This window comes from Entamoeba histolytica, genomic scaffold (genome assembly GCF_000208925.1).
Source record: "Entamoeba histolytica HM-1:IMSS scf_1104750518855 genomic scaffold, whole genome shotgun sequence".
In the NCBI taxonomy this organism is placed as follows: Eukaryota; Evosea; order Mastigamoebida; family Endamoebidae; genus Entamoeba; species Entamoeba histolytica.
This window is the reverse complement of record NW_001915025.1, coordinates 1-12,342: the sequence shown is the minus strand read 5'-3', so window position 1 is coordinate 12,342 and position 12,342 is coordinate 1. Positions and strand designations below refer to the sequence as shown.

The window sequence follows — 12,342 nt, the reverse complement described above, 5'->3', positions numbered from 1 at the left end:
ATATTTCATTATCATTATATTATTATATATAATTTCATTTATTATTGATATCATCATTTATATCATTTTCTTTTCTTATTATTCTTTCATATTATATTATTTCATTATTTCTATTATTATTTATTATATTTCTTATTAAATTACTTCATCATATTCAATTATTATTTGATATTTCATTATTTGATTTTGTATTAATGTTTGTGTTTTGTTTCTGATTTTCATTCTCTTCATTTATCATTCATTTTCATTTAATAAAATAGAAGAATAAAAATAATAAAGAAGATAAATAAAATAAGATAAATAAAATAAGATAAAATCAATGATATTGTTATTATATTATTATGTTATTTTAGTTTTGATTTTATATTTATTATTTTATTTTTATCTTTTATAATCATCATTCATTTCTTCTTTTTGTTAATTCCTCTTTTCTAAACATCACTAAATTTATTCTATTTCATTCTATTTTATTCTATTTTCTTTATTCCTGTTGTTATTTTATTTAGTTCATCTTTTATCATTTGTCATTTCTTGTTTATTCATATTTGTTGTATATTTTATTCTTATTATTTATTTTATGTTGTGTTATTCAGATCGAAGGTGGCACGTCTGAAACACCACACATAAACCCTAGTACAAATTCATTCTTCGACTCTCCCAGTTATTATCTGGTTATGACGGTGCTTTTGAATTAGGAATGTATTAGGGAATGCTGCAAAGGGTGCAGCAAGAGAATACAGTAGAATATTATATGGATGTAATATAAGAATCTACTGAAGTGTGGGTATGACTAAAAGAAAATTAGTCAAAGTAAGACTAAAAAGAAAATTAGTCAAAGTAATACAGTAGTAATAAAATGATTCCTTCTTCCATTCATAAAATAAGAAAAATGAAATTCCTTAAAATTAAGGTAGAAAACAAACAAAGGCTTAAAAAGAAGAAATAAGCAGAAGAAGTTTGAAAAAACCTTAATAGGAAAAATAAAGCAAAGAAGTGCTTTCCTCATTTTGCAAGACAAACCTAAATGATAGGTTCAACAAAGAGATTACTCTTTTTTAATAAGCTCAGGGATGGGATTAGTCTCCCCTGAGCTAGGAAGAATAGATGAAAATTCTATTAATACTTAATTAACTAATTTTTATTTATTTATTTTATTTTATGTTGTGTTATTCTTATTTATCTTTCTTATTATGTTTTGATTATTATTGTTTAAATAGAAAATATGAATGAATAAGAAATAATAACATAAATGAGTTGATATATTTTATCATTTCTTTATTTGTTTCTTATTTCTATTATTTTATTCATTTGATTCATAATGAATTAATTCAATGAAATAATACAAATAAATTGTTTATTTATTTCATCTTATTTCATTCTTATTTCTTTTATTATTTATTAAAAACACCCTCATTGGGTGTGAATATTTCATTAAATGAAATAAAATATTTCAACATTGAATTATGTCAATTTTTAATTCACCATTTCATTCATTGGCAGATGAATGAAATGTTCATATTCTTCATTGATTTGTTTTTATTCTTTTTTAATTCATTTTCAATTAATCAAGATTGAATCATTTCATTTCAATTACTATGATTCGTTTTGGTGTGAAAGGTATTTGATCTTCGTTTCCACAAAGTGCATGTTCAATTCCTTTATAATCGAATGAATATTGATCACAATGTGATTTTGATTTATTATTTTCTTTACAAACACCAAAATCACCAAGTCCAAATAAAAACAAACAATCATCTGATTGGTTATATAATTTAAATGCACATTCTGGTTCTTTAATATCAAATTTCTTCATTCCTTCAATTCTTCCATTTGATTCTAATGAAAATACAAATGATTTTGAATCATTTATCCATTTATCAACTTTATCAATTTTAGAATTAACATATCCTCCAAATTTATTTCCTTCTTCATCTTCAATAATAATTATTATATGTTTGTTATTAATTATTCTTTGATCAAATACTGACGTACCAACTTTCCAATTATCTTTATCTGAATCAAATAGTATATTTCCTACTTTTCTGTCCATTCTTCTATCTGGTTAGTAACCACTGCATCCATTTTAATTTAATTTGATATTTATAAGTTCAAAATATGAATGTTTAAATAGTTAATCCACGTTATTAACATCATGTCAGGTATTATTTTTATCATCATTCTATTTTAAATAAATGTTATTTTTTTACAATAATAAGTAATATAAAGAAATTAGAAGATAAAAATGAAGAAAAATAAGTAAGAAGAATAAAACATCTCATCAGAAATTATTCTAAAAGCATAAAATAGATAGAAATGAGAATGAGATATTAATAAAACACATATGAAAATCACAATCTACTTCTAATCACATAAAGAAATTGATATATAAATGATGATGAATAAACAGAAAAATGAAATAAAAGAATAAGAAAAGTTAGAAATGATAGAGAAAATAAGAGATAATGATGATATTATGACTAAGAAAATACTGAGATAATTATGACTAGAAAATAAAAGAAGAGATGTACTAAAACAAACAATAAGCAACAATAAGAGGGAAATAAAAAAAGAACAAATAGAAAAAGAGAAATAATACATAGCAAGAAGAACAATACCAAATAATACCAAATTACAATATGACAAAGAAAATTAACAACGAATGAAGCAATGTCAATGAAAAAAAAAGAGAAATAGAAATAATGAATAAGAATTGATGAATAGAAACAAACAACAAATATAACAATACAATATGAAATGAAAGTACAATGAAATAAAGAAATAGAATAATAAATGAAAGTATTGTTGGTGTAGAATTAAATAGTTAAGTATAACAGAAAATATTGAAGAAAAAGAATAAGTATAAAGAAATAAGACAAAGAAAAAATAAAATATGATAAAAACATAATAAATTGTAGAAATATGATAGTAAATACAAAAAGAATTAGATTAATAAAAGAATTAAGAAAGGAGTTTGCTACATAAAATAAGTCAAAACTATTTTAATAAAAAATAAGATGAATGTCAATGGAATATTAATTGTATCACAAATAAACCATATTTTGTAGATCTAATAAACAAAAGAGAAGAAACTGTATTAACCACAAAGAACAGTAAACAATAAAAAACAAGTTTATTATCACTTAAATGAACTATTTATTTTATAAATGAATTAAAGAAAATATTTACAAGAAATAATTTTAAGATTTTAGTTTTAGAATAAAGAAATAAAAAACTTTTAATAATATTTTAATGTATTATAAAATAAAAAAGAAAAAAAAAAAGAATCATCTATTTAAACAAAAAGGTAAAAAACAATCATGTCGTTTGGTATTGATTTTTAAATTCTATTTAATTTATTTCAAACCATTCTCATCAATTTTAGTGACCAACGTATTCAAAATATTAACAGAGACCTTGATGAAACACAACAAATTATGCAAAATAATATTGATAATATGACTCGTAATGTTGCTAATGCTGAAGAACTTGAACAACAAACTGCTGTAATGAATGAAAATGCTGCTGCTTTTAAAAAGTCATCAACTCATATGAAAAATGCAATGTGGTGGAAGAACTTTAAATTGTGGTTAATTATTGGAACTGTTGTTGCAATAATAATTCTTGTTATTATAATTATTATCGTTATTATTGCTGTAAAAGTTAGCAAAAATAAAGATGATTAATAATTTAACGTTTATTATAATGATAATTAAATGAATTACCCCCTCTTTTTTTTTATTATATCTCTTTTAATATATATTTAAATATTCTTTTACAATACTTATTCCCAATAAACAATATAGAAACATTCTACTTTAAATCTATCATTTTTATCTATAGTAATTTTATTGATATTAGTATAATATTCATTCATTTTTGTAGAAAAATATCCTTCTCCATTCTTTTTAATAGAAAAAGCTTTTTCTACTTTAATAAGATCTTCAGAATTTTCTTTGAAAAGTTCAAGTGTTTCTGCTTCTCTTTTCATTTTCCATAAAATTAATTTATGAGTTTCATGATTACATGTAAATATAAAATGATTATCATCAAATCCAATTCCTGTGTCTACGTCTCCAGGTTTAGTAAATTCAAATGGAATAATTAATTTATTAAAACAACCAAAAATATGTTGGTCAATTGTCCTAAAAATGAACATAACATTTGAACATCCTTTTACACTTTGAACAAATAAAGAAGAAAATTGTAAACGTTCCATTGTTATTATTTCTATATGATTAATAGCATTTAATTTTGTCCATTGACATAAGTCATCAAAATAGCAATCTAATCTAATTTTTTCAAATTTTTGTTTATAAAGACATTTCCACATTGAAGGAATAGAAGAAATTAAATGATTAACTTTTTTTTCTTTAGAATTAGAATTTACAATAAATTTTTCAAATGAACCTTTTAAAGAATTTAATTGAGTTTCAACATTACTAATAGCAATAGAAACTAATGAAAGATTTTGTTTATCTTTTTTTTTAATTGTTTTTTCAAGTAAACAAATAATGTTATTAATATTTTCAACTTCATGTTTTTCAACAAAAAAGTTCATTTTATTATTAAATTTACTTAATTGTAAATTTATTTCATTCAATTGATTATTTAAATATTCAGTATTCCAATTTTTATATTGTTTATATTCTTCTTTTAAAGAAAGAAGATTTTTTGTATTATTTTCAGATTCTTCATTAATTTTTAATTCAACGTTTTGAAGTTGTTTTTGTTGATTATCATTTATATTTTTATTTTGTTTAAGTTGTTGTTCAATAGAAATTAAATTTGAAGAAATATTTTTATTTTCTAAATTTAATTTAGAAATTTCTTCATCTATTTGTTTTTTAATTATATTTTGTTCATTTTTATTTTCATCATTTAAATTTTTTTGGTTGTGAATAAATGGTAAGACATTAATTTTCATTTCATTTTCTAAAGATTTAATTGTATCTCCTTGTAATTTAATAATTTCGTTTTGTTCATTAAGAAGTTTAATAAAATTTTCAAAAAGTATTGTTGCCTTTTCACAATATGTTTTTACCTTTTCATCTCTATTAATAAGACTTTCTATCTTTTTTTCTATCTCATTAACTTCATTCTTTATTTCTTTATTAGTATTATCATTCTCTTCAACTCGAGTAATTAATTCATCAACTTGTTTTTTAATCATATTATCCTCTTCTTGAATTTCATATTTTTCTATATTTAAATCAACCATAACTTGTCTTTATTTTTTTGGAGTTGTATTTTTAGTTTTTTTTTTAATTATTTTTGACGTTTTAATATCAACTTCAAATGAATATTTTTTAGTTTTCTGAAAATCATCAAAAGAAGTTTCGATATATTTGTTTTTTTTTAAATTTCTTATTTTTTCTTTCCAATTTAGAAATAATACTTCTTAACATAAGAAAGTCTTTTTTACTAAACAATTTTATAAACAAATAAATAAAAAAATTTAATAAAAATTTAATAAAAATTTATTGTTTACAAAGAAAAACATGGGAAAGTATTTAAATAGAAGAGAGGAATTTCTTAATATAGAAGATAGTAGAAATCAAGACATCAAAAAACAAAAATGAAAAGTGAAAAAAGAAATTATATAAAAATAATAAAAATATTATAAAAGAATAATATAATAAAAAAATAAAAAAGAAAAGATACAAAGAGTGCTGTCACTCACCAGAACAATAAAAAGAAGTAATTTACAATAACGAAGAATGGAGAACACATTTATTGAACGAAATCAAACACCACAGAAAATGAGTGTTTTTAAAGAAGTTCCTCGAGAGTCTACTGCAGAAAAAAGAAGACGTGTTTTTGAAACGATGATTTCGGGATTTAAAGAAATCAACTCATCAAGAAAAGAAAAAAAGCAACATGTTACTGGGAGTTCTAATCTTTGTGAATGTCCTGTAATTGAAATTCCTCCTAATCCTTTTGATATTAATTTTGAATCAAAAGTTCCATCTAAAAGTTGTTTTGTTCCTTCTACAGAAACTTCAACTGAACATTCTGGAAGTACAAATAGAACATTAATTACTTCAACATCATATAGATCTGAATTTGATAGGAATAGAATTCAACAAATAGAAATTGATAGAAATCAAGAATTTTTTATTGGAAGAGCTTCTAAAACACCAGAAAGATATATTTATATTAGAAATGCTATTGTTGATCTTTGGAATAAAGAAAAACCAAAATATGTAAGTAAGACAATGGTAAGACATCAAATTAAAGATTGTGGTGATGTTAATTGTATAGGAAGAATTCATACATTTTTAGAACAAATGCAATGGATTAATTATGGTAAAGTAACAGGTAAATATATTCGAACACAACAAAAATTAAGACAACCAGAAACTATTCCTTTAAAAGATAATACTCATGTTATTATTTGTGGAAGTGCATTATTAGTATTAGATATTCATTGTAGATTAATAGAAAATCCAGTTGGATTAGTAGTTGGAAAACAAGTAACACCACTTCTATTTATTATTGAAGATATGGTTCCAATTGGAGTAGGGAAATGTGAATTACCAGAAGATACTAAAGTTATTGGAGTATATTATGATGAAACTAATCATTTTCCATATTATTTAGAAGCAAGTTATCCATTTTGGATATTACGTTTAGTATGGAAAAAACAAAATAAAAGTTTTAATGTTATAAGAAAAGATAGACAAGTTGAAGTTGGAGTAGTTGAAATTGTAAAAAAAGAAGAAGTAAAGAAAACCTATCAAATATCACCAGTATTTAATTCTATTATTAATACATATTTAAATACTAATTATGTTACTAATGAATTTATATAAAATTAAAATAATACATTATTATATAAAAACATATAACACTCTTTCAACAACAATTATTATTCATTCATTTAAAGAATTATTAAATGATAGTTCAACATTCTCTTATTATTTAATTAATTCTTTCTTTATTTTCTTAAAATTTTTATTTATTTAATTAAAATAACACAAAAGAATAACTTAATTATTAAAAATTTTATTATTTCTTTCTTGGCTCCAAAATGATAGAAATACGATACAACAAATCTTCTGGAAGAGATGTCAGTTGTTGAAGATACCCATTTAAAGGTTGAACAATAGGGAAATTGAAAGTAAATTGTTGGAATCGTAAGAAATCATCAATTTGAGTCAAACACATTTCTTGACGTTCAAAATTAATTAATGAGATTCCATCTTCATTTTTTACTTTTGGTTCATTTCCTTCAGTAATAAATGTTAAATCTTTTGTTACAACAGCAATAAATGGAACACATGCACCTTTAACATCTTTAATAAGTGAACGATAATTTTTATAATTTGAATTATTAACAAGTCCAAAATAACTTTCTAATATTTTCATTGTTTTTACACTTTGTTGAGTTAATAAATTACGAGTATTTTGTAAACGAGCAATAGGAGAATATGCTTCTAATCCAACATAAAATCCAGCTAAAGCTTGATAATTTTGTAATGTTAATAATTTATCTGCAATTGAAATGAATTTGTTCATTAATTTTGCTCTCATTTCAACATCAGGAAACATTAAAATCATAGTTCCTATCCAATGACTAATTTCATCAACTCGTGCTAACATTTTACATACATTTGGTGCTCTGTATTTCATTTTATCAAATGAACAATCAAATAATTCAGTTGGACGAACATTTTTATAAATCCCAAAATCAACCATAGTTAATTGTTTTGCAATTTCATAATCATCCATTTTTGATATAAATAAAGCAGGTGAACACATATCTTGTGATAAGAATAAATCAACAGGAGGAATAAAATAATTTGAAATTAATTGATTTCTTTCATATAACCTTTTATCAATAGTAGCTGTTAAACTTTTAAGTTGTTGATCAGTTTCTTCTGGTCTATTTAAAAATGATTTAATATATTCTAATAAACCTTGATTACATTCATCTAATGCATCACTACAAAAATATTTTAATGCAATAACTACTCTTCTTTTAATTAATGTTGCTTTATCTTTTGGAATATTATCTGGAACAAGATATCTTGTAATTAACAAATCAACAACTTCTTTTGCTTTAGCAAATGATGGAAATGAATAGAAAAAAGTTCTTCTAAAGAATAAATCACTAAAATCAGGTGAAGTTAATGTTTCAATAATTCTATTTAATGAACCTGCATTAATTGATTTTGAATCTTTTTTAGTAATAACTTTCGGTTTATCTGAAGATTCAATCTCACTCCAAAAATCATTAGTTCCCATTGTTAATTTTTCTGTTTCATTTTCACTAATTTTTCTTACTTCTCTTGCAGTATATACTTTACCAACATATATTTTTAATGAATTAACTAATGTTACTGTAATACTTCCTACTTCTACAACTTCTAATTTTACAATATCTTTACTATTTAATACAAATGGATTTTCTTCATCAATTTTTTCTTTTTTCTTTTTCTTTCCATTATCTTCTGTTTTATTTATTCTATTTCTAACAACATTACCAATACTAACTATTAATTGTGATACAATTGCACTTAATCCTTTTCCACTTTCATAAAAATCTCTTTCAATAAATCCAGCTCTTAATTGTTGTCCTTCTCCTTTTGCTGCTGAAAGAACATGAGAATTAATTTCTGGTTCTAATTTAATTTTATTTAACGTTGTAATAGTGGCTTTATATGTTTCAATATATTTCTTAAAGTTTTCATCATTACATTCACAATGACTTACATATAATTCCATTATTTCTTGTGTTATTTCCATTAATGTTGATGCTTTTGCTAATACTGCTTCAACTGCACTTTGAAATTGTGAAATATATTCTTCTATTTCTGGTCTTGCTACTGCTAATGATGCAAAACTTAATGCATCAATTACAACTGATCCAACTACAGCTGCTGAATCACAAACAAGACCAACAAGAGTATCATAACTTTTTACTTTTTCTTCACCTAATCTATTAACTTCTTCATCAATAGTAATTTCATCAAATCTAGGTAATAATTGTGTATGAACATAAAATCGTGTATTACTTTTTTGTTCTACAATAACATCTTCATCTACACTTTTTAATACTCCTCCAACTTTAATTGGTCGAGCGTCTTGATAATATTTATTAATACAACTTGATATTTGGTCAATAATTTCTTCTTTATTTAATCCTTGTTCTTTAGCTTTCTTTAATGTTTCTGTTATTGCTTCTGTTCCATTTCCTCCATTAATAGAAACACTATCTCCACTTAATTTTGATGATGAAGTAAATGAAATTACATTATTTTTTTTCTTTCTAAATGTTAATGATAATGAATGTCGGTCAAGTCTTTTTTGTTCTATTCTTCTTGACCTTGATTCTCTTATTGGTTCTTTTTGTAATTCATTTCTTAATGTTTCTATAGCACTAATTTCTGCTTGAAGCATTTTCTTTTCTTCGTCATTAATTTCATCCCCAGCAAGTGCTTTCATATTGATAGATCTCATTTTCTTATACTTTTCTGATTGTAACAAAGACACTTTTAATTTTAATGACTGAATCTCGTCTTGCATTTGTTGAAGTTTTTCTTCTTGAAGCCCCAACATGTCTCTATCACCCAGTAAATGGTATTTCAAGTTGTTTCTTCAAAAATTATTTTTAATTATTTCTTTTATTATTCATTTTACTATTTTAATTTTATTTTCCCTTTTTTCTATAAAATTTCTATTTTAATTACTATTTTTAAGTTCTTCTTTTTTTTTTTCTTTCTCAAATTTAATAGTTTCTTCTTTCTTTTTTATTTGGACGATTGCCATTATGATTTTATTTTTATTTTGAGAGTTATTTATCCGAGGTGTTTTAAACCTTTATTATTAGTATCATTTATTATTTATAATCGTTAAATGGAAAATATTTTCTTTCAAATCTAATTTATTCTTCTATAAAAAAATATGTTTTAATAACAAAATAATTTTTTTAAATTTCTTTATTATTTGAATGTTCAAAAACTTTGTTTTCTTCCTTTATAAAACATTTCATTTAATAAACGTTGATATTGTTACACAAATAATTTTAAATTTATTTGTTAATCTTTTTGATAAAAGATTGTTTGGTATTAAAAAAATGACACTCCTTAACAAATATTTTTTATTTCAATATAAACTAATTATTTTGAAACAGAATTTTTTTATATCTTTTATGGCATTTTCAAGAGTTTTTTTTATTTTCTACTTCTTGAAATAAACGAGTTTTTTTCCTACATAAGAAAATTTATGATTTTTATGAATATTTATTGACAATTATCTGTTAATAGAAAAATTAACAATAGAATAAAATTCAATTTGAATAAATTCTATATTACAACAATATTTCTTTTTCTTTTATTTCTTAAATCAAAGAAAAAGGTTTTTAATACAATAATTCCAATTATTATCAATTAAATTATATTACTTTAAATCATTAAATTCAAATTAATTAATTGCTTTATTATTTAAAAAAACTTTATTTTCACAAATTGACACATAAAACTTTAACTTATAATTTAAAAGACATTCTATTTACTGAATTATTTGAAGACATTGATTATTCAATAATAATGAATATTTTATTAATTATTAATTTAATAAAATTGGATTAGTATTTTCTTACATTCCAAAGAAATATATTAAAAACATTAAAATTAAATAAGATGTTAATTTAAAAAGAAGGAAAAATTAACTTTAATTTTTCTTGTATAAAACCCCTCCTTTAATACTTAACCATTTAGCGACTTTTTGTGCAAGATTAGTCATGATATTATATGATTCTATTAAATAAGAACAGTTATTTATTATAAATTTTAATAATATAAAAACAAACGAGATAATTCATTTGAAACAAAACGTTCACCATTGAGTTGGACTGAAGAAAGTAAGAGAATGGAAACAGCCTGGAAAGTTATAACAACTAAAATAAATTCATGAAGTTGATATGAACCAAAAATGAATAAATAACATATCACAATTTGTGATATTCCAGAAGAAACTGCTACAATATAAAATTGAGTTGAAAGTATAACGATAGTTGGAATTTTTATAACTAAGAAAATACTAACTAAATGTTGGAAAATTGCCAACAACGGTAAGTAGATTGGATATGTCATAAAAAATAAAAATGATTGGATGAACGTCAATATCCATACAAATATTGTTATTCCTTTCGCTACTCCTGGTTTTCTATCACATAATACTCCAAACATATACATTAAACATCCAAAACATCCTACTTCAGCAATACAAATACTGAAAAATGCAAATCCATAATTTAATAAAAATTCACTTACTAAACTGGCGTTTGGTAATTGCATTTTATTTTTTGTTTTTCTTTTTTTTTTTCTTTTTTTTTTTTAATTTTTTTTAGTTTTTTTATTTGATTAGTAATTTTTCTTAACACATTCTCTTCAATAATATTTTTGAATTGTGTTGATATTTTATTTATTTCAACTAGACTATGACTATTCTTTTTTTTTATAAAATTAATCATAAAAGAATATCACAATTCATTATTTTCTCATTTTATTATATAACATAGCTCTGTCATATAATGTCATTAAAGAAATTGTAGTACAAATTCAATTATAACATAAACCATTATATTTCTTGTCTGATTATCATCTCTTGTTTTTTGACAATCAATGCTTTGCTTTTCTCTTCGATTTCCACTACTGTCTTTTTCATAGGAGTAGTTTCGTTCATCTCCATCGTTCCTGATGATGCTTTCATCAATACTGGTTGTGTATTTATCACAAGTGTCATCGTTTTCTTCTTCTCTAGTTCCTTCTGTGAGATAAAATTTTAAATATCATCTTGTTGTTTTGATATTATTTATTTTTGTGTCTTATTTTCTTTTTGTGTGTTATTTAATTCTTCTCTTGTTATTTCTGCAATTTCTTGATATTCAGAGATTTGTTTTTCTTTATCTCTTATCTTCTTCTTCAGCTTCTCTTTATTAGCTTCAATACTTCTGATTTTTTCATCTTTATCATTTACTTCCATGATTTTCCATGTATCTCATTTATTTTACATTGTGATTTAATGTTTTCTTTATTTTGTTATAAGTGTTTCATAATTAAAATTAAATAAAAAGAAATAAAATGTTTTAGAAATTAATTAGAAAGCAAAATCAGCTCCCATTTCACGTTTCCATTCTTTTTGGAAGGTATTAGCATATTCAGAAATAGTAGTTGCAGCAAGAAGAATACCAGTTCCTGAACCAACAGCACCAAGTAAATCAGCACCAACAGAAAGAAGAGAAATGCACATACCACCAAATGAAGCAGCAATTGGGATATACTTATCAAGAAGATAAACAGAACTTTCACCGTCACGGAATCCTCTAATAGAAACACG

The 12,342-nt window shown here is 22.8% G+C and overlaps 6 protein-coding genes across 6 annotated transcripts, besides 3 other annotated features; 2 read left to right on the top strand and 4 right to left on the bottom strand.

Moving 5' to 3' along the window:
• The first annotated feature begins 594 nt into the window (after positions 1-594).
• Positions 595-1,142: a repeat region.
• Positions 1,143-3,317: 2,175 nt separating this feature from the next.
• EHI_170630 (vesicle-associated membrane protein, putative) lies at positions 3,318-3,683 on the top strand (the record flags this gene model as incomplete). Its single annotated transcript, XM_643311.1, has 2 exons — positions 3,318-3,322; positions 3,383-3,683. 2 exons carry the CDS (start codon positions 3,318-3,320, stop codon positions 3,681-3,683), a joined length of 306 nt encoding a protein of 101 aa, XP_648403.1.
• Positions 3,684-3,781: 98 nt separating this feature from the next.
• EHI_170620 (uncharacterized protein) lies at positions 3,782-5,218 on the bottom strand (the record flags this gene model as incomplete). Its single annotated transcript, XM_643310.1, has 1 exon — positions 3,782-5,218. The coding sequence occupies one exon, from the start codon at positions 5,216-5,218 to the stop codon at positions 3,782-3,784; it is 1,437 nt and encodes a 478-aa protein (XP_648402.1).
• Positions 5,219-5,717: 499 nt separating this feature from the next.
• EHI_170610 (SWIRM domain protein) lies at positions 5,718-6,812 on the top strand (the record flags this gene model as incomplete). The annotated part of the gene is made up of 1 exon (XM_643309.1): positions 5,718-6,812. The coding sequence occupies one exon, from the start codon at positions 5,718-5,720 to the stop codon at positions 6,810-6,812; it is 1,095 nt and encodes a 364-aa protein (XP_648401.1).
• Positions 6,813-7,008: 196 nt separating this feature from the next.
• On the bottom strand, positions 7,009-9,561 carry EHI_170600 (Ras guanine nucleotide exchange factor, putative; the record flags this gene model as incomplete). Its single annotated transcript, XM_643308.1, has 1 exon — positions 7,009-9,561. The coding sequence occupies one exon, from the start codon at positions 9,559-9,561 to the stop codon at positions 7,009-7,011; it is 2,553 nt and encodes an 850-aa protein (XP_648400.1).
• Positions 9,562-10,674: 1,113 nt separating this feature from the next.
• On the bottom strand, positions 10,675-11,300 carry EHI_170590 (uncharacterized protein; the record flags this gene model as incomplete). The annotated part of the gene is made up of 2 exons (XM_643307.2): positions 10,675-10,760; positions 10,814-11,300. The coding sequence occupies 2 exons, from the start codon at positions 11,298-11,300 to the stop codon at positions 10,675-10,677; spliced, it is 573 nt and encodes a 190-aa protein (XP_648399.2).
• A 283-nt stretch (positions 11,301-11,583) lies between these two features.
• Positions 11,584-11,930: a repeat region.
• Positions 11,856-12,059: a repeat region.
• Positions 12,060-12,102: 43 nt separating this feature from the next.
• On the bottom strand, positions 12,103-12,255 carry EHI_170580 (Sec61 alpha subunit, putative; the record flags this gene model as incomplete). The annotated part of the gene is made up of 1 exon (XM_001913889.1): positions 12,103-12,255. The coding sequence occupies one exon, from the start codon at positions 12,253-12,255 to the stop codon at positions 12,103-12,105; it is 153 nt and encodes a 50-aa protein (XP_001913924.1).
• Between the last annotated feature and the right edge of the window lie 87 nt (positions 12,256-12,342).